Source organism: Camelus bactrianus, chromosome 11 (genome assembly GCF_048773025.1).
Source record: "Camelus bactrianus isolate YW-2024 breed Bactrian camel chromosome 11, ASM4877302v1, whole genome shotgun sequence".
NCBI lineage: Eukaryota > Metazoa > Chordata > Mammalia > Artiodactyla > Camelidae > Camelus > Camelus bactrianus.
Window position 1 is genome coordinate 46618147 of NC_133549.1, and position 21530 is coordinate 46639676.

Here is a 21530-nt window from a genome sequence, read left to right on the forward strand (position 1 = left end):
CTTTCTGTCCCACAAGTACACCAGCCTCTTTGTTCCAGCCACAGCATCCACTCCATCTGCAAAGTCCCATTGCCCTGAGTTCACACAGCTGGCTCTTTCTCATGGTTTACCTTTTGGCCCAAACATCATGCTCAGAAAGGTCATCCCAGACCCCTCAACACCTCACCTACATTGCCATCACTGTCCTATTTTCTTCACGATGTTAACTCACTCTGTAATACTGTATTATCTCCTGACTTGTGTTTGGTGTTTCTCTGCTCCCATCTAGAAGGGAAATGAGCTCCATGAGGGCAGAGTCACAGCTGTCCAGTTCACTGCTGCTTTCCCAGCACCAAGAGCACCAGCCACAGCACGCATTTAAGAGGCATCTGACAAGTGGGTCAATGACAGGACTCTCTCGTGTTCTCACTTTCAAATGTTTCGAGTCATCCTGTCTCCTCTCTGATTTCATGACAAGGCTTCCCCTGAAGGGGTCCATGGCATTTCTTTATAAATGAAAAATAAAGTCACCTTGAAGTGTTCCTTGGAAATTCTTCATGCACTCTTGACATTAATGAATGATCCTGCGGCCTTGCAAGTCTAGGGTGGGGAGCTAGAGGGGCCATGAGGCTTCAGAGGAGAAATCTGGGTCCTGGATCTGTTCCAAGACTCACTTCAGAAACCAGTAAGGTGTGGCTTTTACGTAGGAGATGAGATTGCTGAACAGTTATAAATAAAAATTTATTAAATTCAATCCTATTACTAATACACTGAAAAAGTTCGTATTGGAAAGAATCCCCAGCAAATCCTTTTATGAAGGATAAAATTGTAATTCTGAATGATCACCCCTTAATTTACTGGCGCTGTAAATAAGTATTTGCATAGGTTACATTTTCTTAAAGCAGATACACTGGTGCAATGGTCCGGAAATTAACTCCCTTTGAAAACACACCACGACTTGTCAGAAAGCGACAAATACATGCCTATAGAGAAACAGTAACTAGCTGGAAATGACAGACAGATCATTTCTTCTGACAGACGTGTCTGTAAACATGGCTCCCTTTTCTGGGAAGAAGCAGCAGTGGAAAATTTTCCTCCATTCGTTCCTGAACAGTGACAAGTTGTAGAGAATGGGGTTGACGGCTGAGTTGGCGAACGTGAAGGCCACCACCCAGAAGAAGAGGGACGGCCAGATGACCAGGTTCTGCTGGAAGTTCTGGATGAGGATGAGGAGGATGGTGATGATGATGGGGCTCCACATGATGAAGAAGGAGATCATGAGCAGGAAGAGGGTGCGGAAGAGCCGGAAGTCCTGCTGCGACACGCGGATCTGGTGGCTCTCCGAGTACGCCAGGCTCATCGTCAGCCTCTTCCTCGATGCCTTCGTGATCTGCAGGAACACAAGACAGAGCCGGAGCCACAGTTTACAGCGGGATGTCATGGGGTTGGATCTAGGAGAAGGCGAGAGGGTTTAGCCAAAGTACTTTGAGAATAGGAGCCTTGGAAGTGTTCAGTTCAGAGAGCAAGGGCCCCACAGAATGTAAGTCTGTGAGAGAGAAGGTGGGGCTGCCATTTAAGTGTGTCTCCCGGGCGCAGGGCGCAGGGCGGAGGGTCTGCTGGGAGAGCCTGACCTCCCCGGAGGTTCTAAGGAGCCGCAGGCACAGCTCAGGCTGCCCTGGGGATACATGCAGTGTCCTGCACTAGCACCTAATTTTAATTGTCCTCTAAGCACAGCCAGAGGCAGAAGGCCTTCTGTCCCGATCACTTGCTCAGCTATCACGGTGCCAGGAGGTGAGGGGGTGGGCAGGGGCTGTGGGGGGTGGCAGTGGGGGCAGACTGGTGCACAGTTAGTCCAGGAAGTGATGGGGCTGAGTACCTACTAGGCTGACGTGCTCTCTTCCAGCCTGTGACCTCTGTCCCAGGGAAGAGATCCAGTTCCAAATGTCCAGCCCCTTGCGTGGGGCTTGCTAACTCCCCTTGGCTTGGTCTGGCCCTGTGTCCTTCGGCTTTTCCTGCAGGAGCAAACTGCTGGCCACACCGTGGCTGGCAACTTCATGGCCAAAATTCTCCTCGTTAGCTCTACCCTGGCCTTCCTAGAACCATTCCCCTAAGATTCTTGATATCCCCAGAGGGGAAGTAATTAGACTCATTCACAGTCTGGGCAAGTTTAACTCCAGGATCAGAATGCCTTAAAATATTCTCCTTAGAATACTTCTAACTAGCTAATGAAAGGATAGCCATTTAATTATCTTATGATTAAACTTAAATGCTTCTGTGCAGTAGTTTTGATCAACCTCTTGGTGATGGAGACCAGGGCAACAGACGCTGAGTGAACAGGACCCCTTCCTCCCCACCTTCTCCCTAACAAGAACAGTAAGAATGGGGATCACCGAACTTTATGGGGGACCTCCTGTGTTCCAGGCACAGAACTACACATTTGTTTTATAAAGTATCACATTTAACCTTCACAACGGCTCTTTGGATTTGTGCTATTATTATCCTCCCTTCAGAGATGAGGACACTGAATCTCAGGAAATTTGCATAACTTGTAGAAGATCACTCCACCGAAGATAAATGGTCAAAGCCCCCATCAGTGAAAACCCAGCTCAGTTGAGCAGAAGATTAGTGACATCATAAAAGGCTTCAACAGGATTGCCTTCCTCTTCATCTCTCTCCTGCACTGCCTGCTCTGCAGAGGGATGGTTGCTCCGGAGATCTGACCCCCCATCTCAGACACACACGCTAGAGGTCACATTGGCACAGCCAAGCTGGAAGGTGCTGTGTAGAATCAAAGTTAGAATGTGTGTTCAGGTGAAAGCCGAGATCTCGGATGATAGACCTGAGAGGGTAACAGCTGGCCAGCAGCAGATGGGTAGGCTACAGGGGAAATGGTGCCACTTCTGAGTAGCCTAAGTGCATCCTGGTGGGCATGATTCCAATAGCAGCCTCATCGCTTGGGCTGCCCACAGTGTCCTGGCAAAAAGGATGCAGTCCCTGGAAAAGTGTCTTTTAGATATTTTTTGAATAAACAATGTGGATGGCAGTTCATATTTATTGAGCACTTATTATATGCCAGGCTCTCTGCATATCACTTGACTTATCTCTTTAAATTCTCCCAAGTGACATATGGTCTTTGATAATCCCCATTTAACAGAGGAGGAAACTGAGGCTCAAAGAGGTTAAGGAAATTTCCCAGCAGTACCTGGCTAAGCAGATGCAGAGCTGGGCTTCAAACCTTGGCAGTGTGACTCCAGCCCATGCTCTTCATCGTGAACTAATTCCTTCCCACCTTCTAATGTCTCCATCCGAGGACATCCTTCTGCCCAGCCTGTAACTCCAAGCTCTAATGCCAGGAACTCCATCCTGCAGCGCCTGGTTTCAGGTGCTCACGTGGCACTTGCCGCATAGAGTATGGGAGATGTTGAAGCATTTTTTTTTTTGAGGGGTCCAGGGAAGCAATTAGGTTTGTTTGTTTGTTTATTTATTTATTTATTTATTATTTTTTTAACGGATGTACTGGGGATTGAACCCAGGAACTCATACATGCTAAGCTCACATTCTACCACTGAGCTATACCCTCCCCTCTTGAAGCATCATCCTTTCCTCTGACTCCCACCAGATGGCAGCTCTCTGGGGAGCTGGGCAGCCCTGTGGCTTCTGTGGCCCAGGGCTCTGGCAAGTACCTGACAATGACTGTGAGCAGACAAGGAACCGGACTGACTCATGGGCTAAGTGAATATGTGGTTGGCTCTTTTTTTTTTAGCACTGACTGATGCTACCATTTTCTTCCACCTGCAGTTCCCACAATTCTCAGGGAGTGAGAGGGAAAATGGGCTCATTATAATTAAACATCCCTTGCTCTCTCCTCCAGTTCAGATGATAGGACTAGTCGACTTTTGTCCAGGGTTTAAAATGTCTCTGCCGCTGGCTGAATGCTTGATGTGCTTTTAGATCAAATTAAATGCTTGATTAACTTTTGAGGATGAATTTTAATCCTTCAAAGAAGCCTGTGGGGTCAGATCTATTGTTCTGGGGATGAGAGAGGGGGGCTCTGAGAGGTGAAGTGACTTGCTCAAGGTCTCACAGTCAAGTGGGGGAAGTGGACCATAGGGAGGACACTCTTCATTGCCGGGCACACCACTGCTGCTGCGCGGACAGAAGACAGTGCTTCCCAGAATGTGGGCCACGGCCACTCACATCAGGGTCACTGGCTCTCAATAAAATACAAATGATTGGGCCCACCTTCAGAAACTCTGATTCTGAGGGTCCCAGTGGGCCCAGAAATCTTCACTTTCCATAAACTCAAACATACTCGAATCTCAATCATTCAAGAATGAGAACTACTCATCCAGGACAACAGGTTTGGAGCTTTGCCCTCAGTCCTTTGAAGAGTCACTTTTAAACTGAGACTCGCTGCCACATGAGCATCTGAAGGCTATGAGTGAGGCTTTGCTCCACCTCAAACCCCTCTGCCACCCCAGTCACCAGACCACGGCTGCAGACAGGTGGTGGGTACTGGGAGAGGCCACTCTCGCTGACCTGGCTCTGCTGGGGCCTCTTGGGGTGGGTCTCCTCTGGGGCCTGCGTGGTCAATCCACAACGCCCTGATTGGAATCATCAGATAATAGACTCCATCCTTCCAGAGGGTGCACCTCCCTTCCATCACCAACAAGCAGGCCCCAAAGCTGAGGGATGAGGGCCAGGTGTGGAAAAAGGAAAAGTTTTGTGTTCACCTCCTAACATCTTCACGTTTAGCTGAAAGGGATTTCATTTCTTGGTGAAACCCTGAGAGACATGACAGTTTTCCAGCTTCAGGCCATATACTCACTCTCTCATTGAACAAATATTTATTGAGCCCCTGTTACGTGCCCAGCACTCTTACAGGTGCACAACAGGAAACAAAGGAGCCCTGCCTGCCCTGAACTTCCGTTCTAATGTGTATGTGGGGGAACGGGAGGGGGGACCAAGAAACCTACAAGCTGTTGCAAAGCAAAGTGTGGAAGCGTCTCATCTCACCATGGTGTTGGTTGCTGGGTGACAATGTAAACCAAGCCCCACCAGCAAGTGTGGACAGCCTGATCAAAGGCACTAGGGAGTGGCCTGGAGACTATTACCCTGGGAAACCATTGATTGGAAAAAGTCACTGGAGATACACAGTACACCTGAGTCATGAGGAAAGCGGAAGCAGGAGAGGCAGAGGGTGGAAAAGGTCATTGCCTTGAGCAACTGAAGTGGCCCCTGGAAGGGAAGAGCCCCGATGAAACCTGCTCTCCATGCTCACCCAGAGCAGAACCAGCAACCAGGGTGGGGACTTGAGAGCAGCAGCTCCCAAAGAAGAGTCCTGGGAACACCAGCCCCGAGCAACAACGCTCTGTGGGGCAAAGGGGATCTGCAGTCAGATTTAGCAACGCTGCCTACTCTATTCCGGAGTTGAAGATTCTCAAAGTACATTAGCATAATAAAGGCTCTGAGAAGGTCTGCAGCAAAGAAATCCATTGAACGTTGATTAACCCAGCATTTCCCAAACTCCTTTGATCATGGAACCCCTTCTAACATCTCAAGTCCCATGCAGTCCTAGAGAGCGCGTTAGGGGAGACTCTGCTTATGAGGAATAAAAGTCAGGGTGATTTGAAAGAGGCACTTCTCAGGCCTAAAGATGGAAACTGAGTTAGAGGCGGTAGCAATAGGTGAGGGGTGGGGCTGGTGGGAAAGGGGTGGGTGCTAGAGTTACCTGTCCAGTGGCTTCAAGTGATTTGCTAATTGTGTCTCTAGGACTATAGCTAATTAACACTGATGATCCTTTGATTTTGCAGAGTTATGCTCTTGACAGAAAAAGCTCGGCAGAAAGTCAGAGTCAGTGTCTGAGTTATCAGGAGCTTCAGTGGGAGACACTTAGGCTCTGGGACCTGCCCAGACTCTGCCTGGCGGCTTTCCTGCTGCCAAGTTGCCCACGGGTGCAAAGTGAGGCCACGTGTCCTAGTCCTCCTGGGGAATGGGCAGTAGTCAGCTTTGCCAGTGGGGTGGAAAGTAATATTTTTTACATCTTATACTGGCATTAATGTTGTGATTTTTCAAAATCACACTAGATGTCTTTCATATGAAAGTCTAGCGGTCTGTTCAAAACATTACTGTATCTGCACGCTCATTTTATTGTGTTAAACAAGACCCCGAGGCCCTTTTGGCTAGAGGAAACTCACATGACTCGTTCAGTGACTTGCCTAAGGACACACAGTAATAAAGCTTGGACTAGAATCCGGGTCCTATGACTCTTTGTCCAGTGGTTTTCCCACAGCCCCAAAGGAGAAGGAGCTGTTGGCCCTTTCCATGTGATCCAAGCTTGTGTCTTACTCCTTCAGTGAGTGTCTGTTGAGCACCGACAATGAATAAGCCAGGCTCTGTTCTAGGCATGCGGCTATGGCAGGAAACAAAACAAAGTCTCTGCCCTTGTGGAGGCTGCATTCTACTGGGCAAGACAGATGATAAGCAAGTAAATGCACACAAAGGGAATATGACATGGGTTGGAAGTGCTTTGAAGAGAAGTTGCAGTGAGGGACTGGAGAAAGATGAGGAGTCTCCCTGAAGAAGAGGCTTTTGAGCAGAGACCTAAATGAAGTGCCCATGCAGAAGTCTAGAGGACAGATCTGGGAGAAGAAATGACAGGTGCAAAGGTCCTGAGGCAGCAGTGCATTGGCATGTGTGAGGAATAGCCCCAAGGCCCACTGGACATGAAGGAGGTGGAGAAGAGGAAGTGAGGGGGCAGGCAGGGCCCAGATTACACAGGGCCTTAAGGTGAAGATTTTAGATTTTCCTCCATGTGTGAGGGAAGTGATGGTATCTAAATTATACCTTTGACTCACTACTCAGAGCACTGTTTCATCACTGTGAGTCATGATAGATACTCTGATTCATCCAGGAGCTGTCCTGGGGTCTGGGTTGGGAAGAACTGAAGACCAGCCATGGGTTTCTATGCAGAGTAGCTGGAGCTGCAGTGAGAGGAAGGTGGATAAGGGGACACCTCCCCCAACTCATCAGGACTCAAGGTCCCCTAGGATGTTTCCAGGCAGGCCCTGGCCTGAGGAAAAGATGGAGGGGTTGGGAAAACTTTCCATAGAGTAAGTCAGTGCCCCCTCAGAAGGCAGCTGAGAAGGATGAGGCAAGAGTGAAAACGGGCAGATCAAAGCCCTCAGCCTCCAAGGGACTCAGGAGTGGGACTCAGGAGCTCAACCAGATGTTGGATGCCACTGCCAGCTTCTAACCAGCCCTCCACCAGCACTGGACCCTTGTTCTTGCCATACTCCAAATCTGAGCCCTGCTGTTTATTCTCTCAAAAATCTCAGCTGGACCTTTTCCCTACATGCTCTGGGAGGATTAGAAGAACAGCCTTGCCTAACAGATAACAACAGATATACTTTATTCATCCCCTGCTACAGGAAGGCACAACACTCACCATAGTTCCACCAGTAGTATCTCCTACGTGTCTCACAAAATTCTTAAACTGTTGGAGTTATGATCCTTATTTTGCAGATGAGGAAATGGAGGTTCAGAGAAGGTAAGTAACTTGCCAAAAGCCACACATCAAGTAAGTGGCAGATTCAGGACTGAATGCCAAGTTACTAAAATAACACTTTCATATCTCCGTGTCTGTCTTTCATAGCCTTTTGCTTGACTTTCTTTTCTCCCTATTCATTCTGTACATTTGTGTAGCATTTAACAGCTTGAAAGTCTCAGCATCACTCCTTCCTGTGTCTCAGGGTTTCACTGCATTGAGTAGCAGCACCGTTGTCTGTCTCCCTCTTCCCTTTCTTGTGTTAAAGCTCCTTCTAGATAGAAAATATGACCTGCTCACTTTTGACCACTCTCTACTCCCCTCCAACACTTTGCATAGAGCAGATCCTTAGCAAAAGTCTGAGGAATTAAAGTGTTAGGACTCTGGGGCCAGACTGCCTGGGTTTAAGTCCTGATAGTGCTACTTAAGAGCTGTGTGACTTTTCACAAGTTACTCAACCTCTCTTGCCTGGGTTTCCCCATCTGTAATTCTGGCTAGAATTAAATGAGTTAGTTCCTGACACACTGTAAATATCACATAAATATTTGTTAATTTTTTAAAAATTCATTCTACATTTCTCTTCCTTTCCCTCTCACTTCTTTTCTTTTAACGTAATGATAGTAACTAACACTTACATAGTATTTACATATGCCAGCCCCCCACCGCAAGCACCTGACAGACAAGCACTCAGCTCTAGGCCTGAATCTGCCTCACACCCTTGAACAAGTCCAGGCAGGGAGTCACTTACAGGGGTCACAAGTCAATTGGTGGGGAATAACATGGGGGTCATCTCACACAGGACCGGGGATTAGAAGACCAGGATGGAGGTTGGCCTGGCTTTGGGTCCTAAGCATCGGAGAAGGTGACAGATCCTCAGCTACAAAAGAAGGGCCATAAAAGTGGCCAGACAGGGGGCAGGACCTACAGGGCTCCACTTCAATATGCTTGTTTGCCAAATGACCCATTATATGCTATAAAACCAAGATTCAACAACTGTAAACCTCAGAGAGGTCTTGCAGTGAACCTTCTACAATGAGCAAAAACACACATAGATGCCGTGTGCCTGGGCCAGCGCAGCACATGCAGATGGGCTGCCTCAAGAGGTAAGAAACAGACCGACACTCAGGGGTGGGTATAGCTCAGTGGTAGAGCCTGTGCTTAGCATGTGCGAGGCCCTGGGTTCAATCCCCAGTCCCTGCATTAAATAAACAAATAGACAAACCTAATCACCCCCCCCCAAATTAAACAGACCGACAAGTCTTTCTTACATTTCTGTACATATCGCTTCAAAGGTAGAGGTCATTTCCTGTTTCAGGGCACTTTTGAAAGGTACAGGAGGGGCTTCTGGTAATGGTCTGTTTCTGGGTGCTGCTTCTGGGATTGTGGTCACTTTTTGTGACCTGTGTGCATATTCTGGGTGTGCTTTCCTGTACTTATATTGTACTTCAATAAAAGTTTTTAAAAGTGTACCTTCTTTACCACCACATTGCTGTTCGTGACGGGGAAACAATGGACACAACCCAAAAGCCCATAAAATAAATTATATCACACCTGTATGATGGACGACCATGAAGCCAATAAAAATAATGAGGCAGAGATACAGGAACTGATACAGAGAGATGTTACGCTACAAGCTAATAGAAAAAAAGGAAGTAATAGAGCAGAGAGTATTATCTCAAAAACATTGGGCTGAACCCTGGTAATAGTTGATATTTTGTAGTTGACCATTTAGTGGGACTTATCATGTATATATATATATATATATATATATATATATATATATATATACACACACACGTGTGTGTTTATATATATACACATACACACGTTGAATAGGAGTATGTATATATATATGTAAATTTATAAGAAAAATAACTTGAAAAATGTACTTTAAGTTGTTAACAATGGGCGTAGATTAGATTTTTAGTATCTGTGTTACACGTTTCTATGTCTTTAATTTTTTTAATGAGTTTGTATCACTTTAGTGTTCAACAAAAATATTATTATTGTTCATTTCAAAAACAAACAATAATAATAACAATCACAAAGATACGACTTTAAGAAATGACTGAACTCTTGTTCCTTCGTGTTGCAGAGGGAGGGATCTGGGCAGTGAACCAGGATTGGACTAGTGTGAATTCTAATGTAACTTCTGACCTAGAAATGCTAAGATTCCACCTGAAATACCCCAAGCCCGAGTGAAGTTCAGCCATGGCTCTTGAAGCAAACTTACCTGTAAAATTTTGGAGTAGCTGATCACAATAAGTAGTCCCGGGACCAGAAAGTTCAAAGTCACAAATGACACATCCCAGGAGATTTCTCCGGCAACGCTGGGCCAAACCAGTGTGCAAATCAGAATCTCCTAGTCACGAGAGGGAAGAGAGGGTCATTTAAACGCTGGCTTCTTCCTTGGCCTTTAGCTCAGTCCCAGCTGGGAGCACTGTTACACTGCTGTGTTAATGCGGTTGTGTTATGCTGTTACACAACCAGTATCACAAGAAATCCCAGAACCCCTTTCACTGCCGACACAGCTCCCTTACAAATAATTTGCCTCTGACTCTCAGAATCACCATAATTATAATTCCATTCTCCAGGGGAGGTACACAGGCCACAGGTCCTCGGCTGGGAAGAGCTAGAGTCAGTTTCGGGGCGTGACTTCAGGACTCCAGGTCCAGCGCTCTTGCTACATCCCTGGACTGAGCTACAAAGAGGCTTTGAGCTTTCTCTGCCAAGTCCTTCATGAAGAAAAATCTGACCCCTGAAAGGTTACATAGATTGGAAGTGACATGCTACACACAAGCGTACAGAACCAGGAAGGAAGTTTCAGTGCAGTCACACTGTCTGCTAAAGGCAACAGGGTCTACATTAAGGCATTAAGTGTTCACCTGGGGGATGTTCAAACGTCTGAAATGTGCCAAGCTGCATCAAGGCGGCCCTGGCTTACTCCAGGACAGTGGCTGGTGCCCAGACTCGGGAACTCTGTCCTCATGTGCCTCTCCTCCAGGTAAGCACACGACAGCACCAGAACAAAGGTGCAGCCACAGCCATCAATTCAAGATGGAAAACCACTGAGATGGGGCAGAAGAGTGTGAAGGTTTGTGACCTTGCTGCTATCATGCTGTTGTGCTGAATCCAAATGTTTGACACTAACTACAAACCACGCAACCTGTTGGGACCTCACTAGATAGTCACTAAGAGTGGCTGCAACAATTTCTTCCAATGAGTAAATAAGTCAATGAAAAGAGATCTATCTATCCATCCTCCCAAACACAAATATCCTGTGCCTGCTTGACTATAGGACAAAACTATTTAGAAAACAAGAGCCCTAAGCACTTCTGGGCATGCAGAACAGATTTTTGAGAAGCACCTTCTGTGTAAAAAGACCACATCACTGATTTTTGGTGGGCAAGATATCTTAAACACTGCCCAGAAGAAGTATCATTTTCCATAGCATCATTCATTCATTCATTTGTCCATTTAACCAACATTTATTGAATGCTATACTAAGCAAAGACAAAGAATTTTTATCATTTCCCAACATGGATCATAATCGCATGGTCAAACTTATAATACAATCAAATAGTCACTGCTCCTCCTATTCAGTATAACAGAAAATAGTAATATCTGAAATTCACTGAGCATTTATTCTGTGCCAGGAAGCCCTTTACATACCTTATCTCATAGAGTGTTCACTGCAACCTTGTTGAAATTCATATTACTATTTTTCCCATTACACAGAGGAGAAAACTTAGGCTTAGAAACATCCTTCTAAAACACTAAAGATGTAGTCCTTTTTACTCAACTGCAAAGAGCTGAGTGGTTACAAAGGCTATCCAGGGACCCGCCAAGAAAACGCTTAGACAACTGAAGCAGGGAAGGATGCTTTACTTATATTTGTACCTTGAAAGGGGGAATGAGAATGTTGCTTCCTTTTCCTGTTTTGTTTAGATGGCTCACAAATGCACTGGGCATTCTAAAAACTTGCCAGTCCATCCTCATCCCCCCGTGCACACCTGATGGGAGAAAGTTGATTAGAGCTTTCCACATTTGGTGATTGGAAAGAAATCTGTGTCTATCAAGGATCTTCTGAATATTGGCAATGTGGTGATCATGGCTCTTTGGGAAATATATGCAGGCTTTGCTTGTACTCAGACTTCTGCCCATCAGGGACCCTTCATTCCAGTACATTGGTGGGCAACATATATTGGCAGATATGTTGAAGCAGCCATCAGAAGAAAAAGATTCCAGCTCTGAATGTGACTTGGTCTCTAATTCTTATACTTGTGATTGGAAAATGTACCGGGAGGGAGGCCAGAAAAGTAGATGACCCCAGAACCATTTCTTAAAGCCCCCAAGGGTCCACAACTCTTTCTAAAAACCTTCTCCAAACTTTAATTCAAAAAGACACATGTGCTCTAATGTTCCCAGCAGCACTATTTACAATAGCCAAGACATAGAACAACTTAAATGTCATCGGCAGATGACTGGATAAAGAAGATGTGATATGTATATATATATATATCACTATCCATAGCATCATTCATATACATATAATATATATAATAAAATACTACTCAGCCATAAAAAAGAATAAAATAATGTCATTTGCAGCAACATGGATGGACCTAGAGATTATCATACTAAATGACGTAAGTCAGACAGAGAAAGACAAATATCATATGTTTAAGATATGCTTATCATATGATTTGCTTATTTATGGTATCTTTAAAAAATGACACGAGTGAACTTATTTACAAAACAGAAACGGACTCACAGGCATAGAAAACAAACTTACGGTTACCAAACGGGAAAGGCAGGGGAGGGATAAATTAGGAATTTGGGATTAGCAGATACAAACTACTATAGACAAAATAAGTCCTACTATATAACAAAGGGAACTATATTCAATAGTGTGTAATAACCTATAATGAAAATGAATATATACATATGTGTATAACTGAATCACTATGCTGTACACCAGAAACTAACACAACAGTGTAAATCAACTACACTTCAATTAAAAACAAAAAAAGCTCCAAATGTCTACCCAGCCCTCTCCAGGCTTAACAAGATTTTGCAGAAGAATGTGTAACAATAGAAGAAGGTATTCCTTCTGCATTTGAGGCAAAAATATAGATACTGAAATAATATGCCTGTATTAGTCCTGTATTGTTGAAGAAAATGTATCGGTGTGACTGAACAGATATCTGCCCACACAGCCCCCCACCACAGGCATAGGAAAAAGACTAGAAAGACACACTCCAGAACATTCACGGCGTCTATTTCTAGATGGGACTCAGGGTATTTTTTTCCATTTGGCTTATCTGAATTTTCTAAATTTTCTATAATGTGCCTACCTTACTTTTATAAGAGTGAAAAAATGGCAGTAAAAATTAACTTTTAAGAGAAATGATGATCAAATATCAAACACAGATTACTATGAGAGCTTAGCAAACCTAATGGGCTATTTTTTCAACAAAGACAATGAACCCACCCCAGGAAGCCTCCCAAATTTCGTGACGCTAATGAACGTGCCCTTTCACCATTTGATTTGTGGCTCTCACTCCAGGCAGGACTATGTGAGGAAGTAACAGAAGAGCTCTGCCCAGCACCCCCATATGTGAGCTAGGAGACAGTGCGGCCAGCTTGTGCAGACTAAATGACTGACCGCATGCTCTTTAGAAAGCTTTGTATGGTATCACTGGTTAAATGCAAGTTTATTCTCATTAAAATTTTTTTAAAAATTAAAAAGCAGGCACCAAGTCCACAGTCATAGATCTAACTTGGTGTTTTAATTTTGTTTCTGTGGGAAAATCCATTTGACTTAAGTCATTTGGCTTCTAGGTATTCTCATGGGCTGTGACTTGTAGTTTAGCAGTGAGTCAAATTCTGAAGGTTGGGGCATGAGTGTTACAATATTCTCTGTACTGTTTCTGCACATTTGAAATGTTTCCTGATTTTAAAAGGGGAATTTGAAAACCAAAAGTGCTGGGCCTGCTTTGTTCCTAAGCTACAGAAACAGAGCTGGTGGAGCCCACGACAGACGCTTGTGACTCAAGTGATGGTGGCTGAGCCACTGCGAGGCCACAGTGAGGATGGGCAAGGCTTGATCAGGCCCTCAAGGAGGCATAGTGCAGTCAGGGAGGGAGAGAAGCACCAGGAAACTTCAATACAGGGCAGCGAGCCGGAAGTGCCCAGAGAGCTATAAGTGATGGTGCCAGTGGAGTCACCAGGTAGCTGCACCCAGCAGGGGTCATGTCAGCGGTGCCTGGGAGGATGGGCTTCAGCCAGGGGAACAGGAGGCTGAGCTCAGTGTCCGGACCAGAAGGGATGTCAGTGGGAGGCCAGGTACAACGGTGTTAAGTGTGGTTGAGGGTGACTTGTGCCCCCATCCCAATCTCCATCTCTCCGTGGCAATCTCATCCACTTCCATGGCTCCTTTTTTCAGATGCTGCTGCAGTCTACTCTTTCAGCCCCGTCTCCTCCTGAACCCTAGACTGTTCCCCTTCCCCTGAGGGCATCTCTACAGGATGCTTCACAGGCACTTCCAGCCTCCAGTGTCCCACCCCCAAAGATTCCACCACCTGAAATCACCGACTCTGGGCACGGAGCCGCCATTCCCCAAGATACCAGAAACCTGAGCATTGGCCTTGTGCCTTCTTCTTCCTCCCTCTCCACTCAGAGGGAACTTCTGGATTCTGCCTGTTAAGCTATCCAACCACATATCTCGTTCTCACTGACCCACCCCCTTGCAGACCAGGCCATCTCTCCCCTTGTAAGTCCAAATGCTCTAACAGTGTGTACCTGGCCCTTCTCCAGCTGGCTCCTGCCAGCCCTGTCAGCACCATCTCTTGCTGACATGTGGGCTACTTCTTCTTCCTGTCATGTCCCTCCAGTCCCCCACATCCCTGTCTGGCTAACTGCCTCTCATCTTCACACTCAGCTGTGATGTCAGCCATCTTTCTTAAGACTCCCTGTGAATGGGGATATCTACCTACAGGCGCTGCTCAGGGACTGACCCCTCCCCTCACCAGCTGACTCCTCTGCAGATGCCAACAAATTCCAGCTGTTTCCTATCAGCTTCTCTAATGATTCTTTCTGGAGTAACCCCAGGGGCCCCTTTGTAAATAGTTCTTCCTGCCCCACTTCTTCAAACAAAATGGAAGACTTCCAATGTAATTTTAAGGAACTGGGAATCCTTGCTATATATTGCCTCTCCTATCAGCTTCCCAGCAGAAAAGAAAGAACATATCCATGTAAAAGATAAACTTACTTTCCTATATCTTAAAGACATCCTCTAATAGACTACATAGTCTATTAGAGGATACTTTTATATAGTATACCATAACAAAGGTAAGCAAACTCAGTTGTCTTCTCAGACAGCCCACACTCAGTAGAGACATGACGGCATAATGGCCTGGTATGAAATCAGGGCAGGGCAGAGCAGTGGGCCCAAGCACTTTCCTCAAAGCATGAACTCATGGGAGAGGCACCAGGAGGAAAAGACGAATCAGGGCTAACTTCTGGTTTCATCCTTTGCCTGTTCCGTGACTTCAGGCATCTTCTCCTTCAGAAAATAAACTTGAAAACATCTACTTGTGGGGTTACCATGGGGACTAAATTGTGGCAGGATCTGGGACCAGAATCTGCGTGATCAGTACACTTACACTGTCTTCATCATGTGACTCGTGGTGGGGGCTGAAGGGAGAGGTGCTCAGTAAATGTTTGCAGAATAAATGGGCAGCACATTCTGGCCAGGGTGGACAGTCATCCCCACCTGCCAATGAGGGTCACGCCCCACCAGCGCCACAGCACACACAGGCAGGAATTCCATTGGAACAGGCTGAGCTGACCTGGCTGAGATGTCTAAGTTGCTAGGATGGGTCCAGCCTCCTAAAATGGCAGTTTTTTATTTTATAGCAGTCAGAAGAATCATATCATACTGTTTGAAAAGTGTTTAAAATATTTATAACCAAAGAGAAGGAAACTAATCATAGCTGGCAATTCTTCAGCGTTTAACTGTGTATGTGCCAGGTGTTAGCACAGTTACTGAACCCTGGTCCTCACGATAATCCTGTAAGGTCAATATTATTATTGTGTGCATTTTGCAAACTCGGAAAGTGAGGTATAGGGAGATGCAATCCCTTGTCTTTGTTTTGCAGCTCCTAAATGGCAGAGATGGGATTCAAACTCAGAATATTTGACTCCTAATACCGAATTATCTAGCATTTTCTAGAATGTCTATCATTTCATCCTCCCTTCAGCGAAGTTTAAGAGAGTCTGGTCACCTTGGACACTTGGGCACCCACTGCCCAAATGGACAAAGGTAATTATGTTCCTTTTGGGGATGTGGGGAGGTTCAGATAACCAGAAGGCTATGAGAGGCACGGCTTCCCTGGCCAGTGTGCCTTAAGGGGAGGGAGCCAGCATGTGCCTGGGTTTAGTTAGTTCTCTCTCTTTGGGCAGGAAAATGTCCCCCATCCAAAACTTTCATATTTAGTGTCCAAGTAGGAGGGGGCAGGCAGAATCTACAGCCAGGAAGCTGGGAGTAGAGAACTGAGAAAACAAGCTTTTGCTAATTTTAAATGTGAGTCTCAGTTCAGTCTAGACCGGATCCTTCTCTGTCTCTCTCTTTTTTTTTTTAAATGAGTCCCGGTTTGTGCATCTATAAAATAAGATATTTCCTACATGCTCAAGTAACAGCCCTTGAGGAACCAGGAGTTTTGTTTGTTGGCGTACTGGCAGGTGTATATATGTGTGTGTTGGGGGTTGGGGGGCAGATGGGGAAAAGACAGAAGACGGAGAGCTGGGAAGCACTGTCCTGGTTTTTCATTACAAGCTCCCTCGCCTCATTTCTACTAATTTCAAGGTACGGGATTCCTGCAGCCAGCTTACCTAGCCCCCAAACTTCTGAGGTGCCGGACAGACCCATTTTCTCCCAGGGGCTTTGGCCAAATCTCTCTCCAAAGCTCTTAAAATCAAGCAAGTGTTTCTGCAATAAAACAAGAAGGGGGTCTATGTGTGCAGCCCCAAGGAGGGTACCGAGGGAAGACCACCCCAACACAGATCTCCATGGAAGCACCTTGCATACAACTCTGGTCATTCTGGAAGTGTTGTGGAGGGCTCCAACTACCCAGAGATGCCCTACCTGGTGTAAAACACAGAATGGCAAGGCTCTGAAGGTCTGCATCTGTGTGAAGGCCTTCCCACTCCAACAACCCTGTGTCCATGTCAGCAAGCAGTTGTAGTCTGGGCTTTTGGCTGGCAGGTAACAAGAGCCTCATTTTTTTAGTGTTGTTTGTTAGTTAAGTAGGAGTGTACCTAAAACAATTGTAAAAGGGGGGAGAGACAAAGATACACATCTGGAAACAAAAGATACCCTTAAGAGAAGTTGTATTTGATCTAATTTAATTCCCTGAATGTCATTTTTCTGTAAGAAAAAAATGGGAGGGAGGGGCTGAATCCTTTAAGTTCGGTGAACAATTCAGAAACATTGTAACTCAGTGAGAGAATAACTTACAAAAAAAAAAAAAGAAGAAGAAGAAGAAGAAGAAGAAGACTGATGGCAGAATCCCAGCTCCCAGCTGATCCAATTAGCCTGGGGTGAGGTCTGGGCTTCTGCTTATTTTAGAAGCACCAAGTGATCCGTTGAGAGTTTAGGTCTATCTGCACTGAGGACAGGCCTGCCCACTAAGCCAGGGTCCTTGGTCTGCCCATGCCAATGGCGCCCCACCAGCTCAGTTAATACCAGCTTTCTTGGTCCCCACTTAAGGGAACCTGGCTACAGGCTTACAAGTTCTTTGACCAAATACCACAGTCCTGACATGCTTCCTGCCTGTTAGTCATTCAAGGCCTTAAAACAAAAACAAACAAACAAACAAATACCTCACAATGTAATCCACATAAGAAATAAACTATTAGGAAAGAGACTTCTAGTTTTGATTTATGTTAAAAAGAGAAAGAAAGAAAAAAAAAACCCCACTGCCCACACAGGATGCAGACTTCACTCCCCAATAAAAGGCCTGTGTGTGAGAGACCCGTCTGGGAAACGCCCAAAGAAGCCCACCTCTGGTCCGTGCTCTGGAGGACACACGCAGGGTCCCCAGCCAGACTGTGTTGCCTCCCTAGTTGGAAGCCTTCTCCCCTTCCTCCCTACCCCGCAGCCCTTCTGGTCACTGCGCCGGCCTCTCTGGGAACTGTGATTTCTGCCGGACTTGCTCGGGACGCCCCACACTCCCTCCTAGGGTCAGGGTTGAGTTTTCGTGTCCCTTGGCCCGCGGCGGGAAAACCAGCGCCCTCCGTAGGGAAAGGGGTGGGGCGGAGAACCCAGCCTCGGGGAGACCCCCGAGCGAGGGGACGCACAGACCTCTGTCTTTTCCTGGCCCTCCCCGCGAGGCGCACAGAACCTAACACCCAATGCCAACCAGGTCCGGTGTCCCGGGTGAACCTCCGCGCTCAAATCCCGCGGCGGCGCGGCAGGGCAGCGATGGAAACAGACCCGAGCCGGCGATTCTCGACCGCCAGGACTGAAGCCGACTCGAGCCAATGTCAGGAACCCTCCTCCACAGAGTCTTTTTCAGATCATGGACCTCCGCTACGATCCTAATGACAACTCTGGGCGCGCTGCCCAGAACAAAGCTCAGGGGCTCAGCCTTTGGAATCCTGGGAATATTTCGGGCCCCCAGGATGCTCTGAAGCCACTCTTTATCCAAAACTCCCAGGGTAAACTGCCGTGGTCTAGTCTAATCCTTCCGTCTTGCAGTTGGAAAAACTGAGGCTCCGGGAAGGGAAGTAACAACTCCCCCAAGAGGCAGCACTGGATCTGGAGTCTCGGTCTCTAAAGCCCTTAAACCACACGCACACGCACACGCACACGCACACGCACACGCACATGCCCGCGACTTCTCAAAGCCGGACCCTTATCCAGCCCATCCTGAATCTGCTGAGCACGATCTCAGCTCCTACTCGCACTAAGGGAGAGATACCCTGAGCTTGTTACTCTCTGTGTGCCTCAGCTTCCTCATCTGTAAATAGGTATGATAATAAGGGTACTGTAGCACCCGGCGAAAAAGCAGAATTCACTAATAATGTGATTAGTCACTCCGGGTCCCCAAAGTTCCTTCTGTATGGCCGCGAAGCCCCAGTTTCCTCACTAACCTCTCAATAGCCAGCGCTTTACAGGCATTTTGGGGACTCCACTCACAAGGCTTTGGAGGGCGTTTTCGGAATTTACATCGTAGGGTCACAGTGAAATTTAAGAGATAAAACTTCACAGAACCGGGCACGGCGACGATTAAACGCAACAAATGGCTTATTATTGCTTCGTTGTTTTTGTTAATAATCATCCCAGGTCACTCTTTCCGTCGGATCCCGCCTGCCAGCCCTCCGCCAACACCTGCCCAGCGCACACAGCCCGACGCTCACCTGGTCGGCGCCGGTGAACCGCTGAGGGACCACGCGGAAGAAGAGGCAGAGGGGCAGCGCGGCGAGCGCCGAGTAGCCCCAGATGAGCGCGAGCAGCACCGCCCGCGCCCGCCGCCCTGGGCCCCGCACGCCGCGCTGCAGGCGGACGATGCACACCATGCGCTCCAGGCTGACGGCCGCCAGCGTAAGGATGGTGACGCTGCCGCTCAGGGTCATCACGTAGAAGAGCAGGTGGCAGGCGACCGGGCCCAGCAGCCAGGCTTCGGTCCAACGCACCGCCAGCACAGGAGGGATGGCGCTAGTGAAGAGCAAGTCCGCGCAGAAAAGGTTGAGCACCAGGCTGACGGTGGTGCCTCGGCGCCGTCGGCGCGCCACCAGCACCAAGGCGCTCACGTTGCCCAGCAGCGACACCGCAAAGATGAGTGCCAGCACCACGGTCTCCACGGCGCTCAGCACCAGCCGGTGGTCGCCCTTGACATCGGAGAAGAAAGGGAAGCGGGTGCGGTTGGCCCTCTCCAGGCTGCGCGCCGGCCCAGTGCCCGCCGTCTGCGCGCCCTCAGGGGACATGCCCGGCTCCCCACGGCCCCGCAGCCGTCTGCGAGTGCGCTCATCTGGGAGGTGACTGAGCGCCTAGGCGGGGAAAGAGGGAGGGAGGCGGTTGCGACATCTCTCCTCTGGCCCCCTCCCACCTGAGCAGCGCCGGCGCTGGGCGTTTCGAGCTGAGCCTGGGGCGCGCGGGAACGAGGAAGTGCCTGCGACTCTGGCTGGAAACACCCGGGGCTGGGAGGGATGCCGCAGCTCTGGCAGAGGCCTCACGCCCTCTGGCCCATGTGGAGCACCCTCGGGGCCCAGAAACCCTACCTCTTGAACCCTCAGAAATCCTACAAGGCCTCCCCAGCCTCCTTCACCCTCCAGGGGCACCCGGTGTGCCAAGCCCTTAAGTCCACTGATTTTGCTAAAACTGAACTTTGGAGATCGTTTTGGCCTGTGCTGTTCAGGCTTCACCGAGAAGCCCTGTGGGCCTGAGGGTTAATCCCAAGGCCCCTTGCAATGGGCCGAGTTCTCTTTTTTTGAGTGGGAAGGGTTGTTTGTTTTATCATTGCCTATTAACATGTAACTGGGTAGATTGGTTCATCTCTCTGCGCCCTAGTTTTTTCATTTATAAAGGGGATGATAATATCTCATCAGGTAATTGTGAGGATCATATAAAAAGATTCACACTTGGCATGTAGTAATTGTCATGAAATGTCATCAGTAATTAATTATTGTAATTAAAATCCATGTAAATTTTGTATTCTGAACAACAATGTAAAATGTATTCATGCAAAAAGAGTAGGCTCCCCAAAATCTTGAATAAAATTGGTACCCCAGAAAGACAGACACTCCAAGGTGCACACACAGGCTGTGAATGTGCCCTGGGTACCCCAATTTGAGAAGCACCAGACAATCCAATCCCCTTACAGATGAGGAAGCTGAAGTACAGCAAGAAGTGATTTGTCTAGAGTAGCCCCTGTAATAAAAGCCAGTCCCCTGCCCCGCCCAGATATTTTCACTACACCCCTGCTGCCCAGTTTTCTGTTACAGTAAATTAGGTAGTTAGAAAATGAAAGTGTGCTTGTGACCCTAGACCCAGTGACCACTTCCCTGGCCAGACACCATCCTGCCACCCACACTCTCACCCTCCTCCCCTTTGCCATACTGCCAGGCACATTCTGTCTTGTAATCGTTTCTGTGTATTTATTAAGAAGTTGGTGCACCAGCCTGAAGTGCTGTCTGGCTTAAGGCCAGGGATGCATTTGTATGTTTTCTTATCACTGTGGCATTCGGAGTCTGAGCTGACAATGTGACCTTCTGGCCTGAAGGGCAGGCTGCATGTCAGTGGGAGACCTTCAACTTGAACCTTGAGTAAATTCAGGTAGTAAAAGAAAAGCAGTTTGCTTCCTGACACAGTTATAAAGGGCAAGAGACTGAAATAAAGGGAACTCAAGTGGGATTTGAGAACTGTCTAATTGGGGCCAGGGTATATTAGTTTTTGTGTGAGGGAAAGGAGAGCTGCGTGCGTGCGTGCGTGCGTGTGTGTGTGAGCACACATGCACCATAGGGACAGGAAGAGGTTTCCTGAGTGGACGACCAGAGTGGGGTCTCTGGGCTAGAAAGCCTTCTCCATCAGAAGTTCCCTCCAGAGTTCTCCTCATGGCAAAGTGGTGAGGGCAGAGGTTCCCAAACTTTCTCCTTTCACATCAACTTCATGGCACCCCTAGGCCAAAAGAAACACCTAATAGTTCCATTTATTAAGCAGCTGGGTCCAAATGACCTAATGAGACTTTATGGCCTTATAACTTAGTAGTCATCTGGGAAAACAACAAACATGAATTGAAAAATAAAATTTTTGCTTCTTTCTCAAATAATGACTCCCTAAGGGGCTGGATCTACCTATTGAGCTCTACAAAACTGGAAATCCATGGAACACTGCCGCTCTCATCTTCTGCTCCACATTGATCTTCTTGCAGCTGCTTTTCACCACAGTAACACCCGAAAACCCAGTTTTGTAAATGGGTTTAATGTTGAAACTGCAAATGAT

The 21530-nt window shown here is 47.3% G+C and overlaps 1 protein-coding gene across 1 annotated transcript; it reads right to left on the reverse strand.

Annotated features, from left to right (window-relative positions):
• Positions 1–701: 701 nt before the first annotated feature.
• FFAR4 (free fatty acid receptor 4) lies at positions 702–19636 on the reverse strand. The gene is made up of 3 exons (XM_074373932.1): positions 18950–19636; positions 9759–9887; positions 702–1369 (listed from the first exon to the last, which is right to left on the reverse strand). Exons 1-3 carry the CDS (start codon positions 19514–19516, stop codon positions 980–982), a joined length of 1086 nt encoding a protein of 361 aa, XP_074230033.1. The 5' UTR covers positions 19517–19636; the 3' UTR covers positions 702–979.
• Between the last annotated feature and the right edge of the window lie 1894 nt (positions 19637–21530).

What these genes read in the sequence shown, in the direction of transcription:
- FFAR4 (XM_074373932.1), bottom strand. Translation starts at nt 19,516, where the DNA reads ATGTCCCCTGAGGGCGCGCAGACGGCGGGCACTGGGCCGGCGCGCAGC. An exon ending in GGTTCACCGGCGCCGACCAG is followed by an intron (nt 9,888 to 18,949) that starts GTGAGCGTCGGG and finishes TCTCGTGACTAG; the next exon opens with GAGATTCTGATTTGCACACT. An exon ending in GCTACTCCAAAATTTTACAG is followed by an intron (nt 1,370 to 9,758) that starts GTAAGTTTGCTT and finishes GTGTTCCTGCAG; the next exon opens with ATCACGAAGGCATCGAGGAA.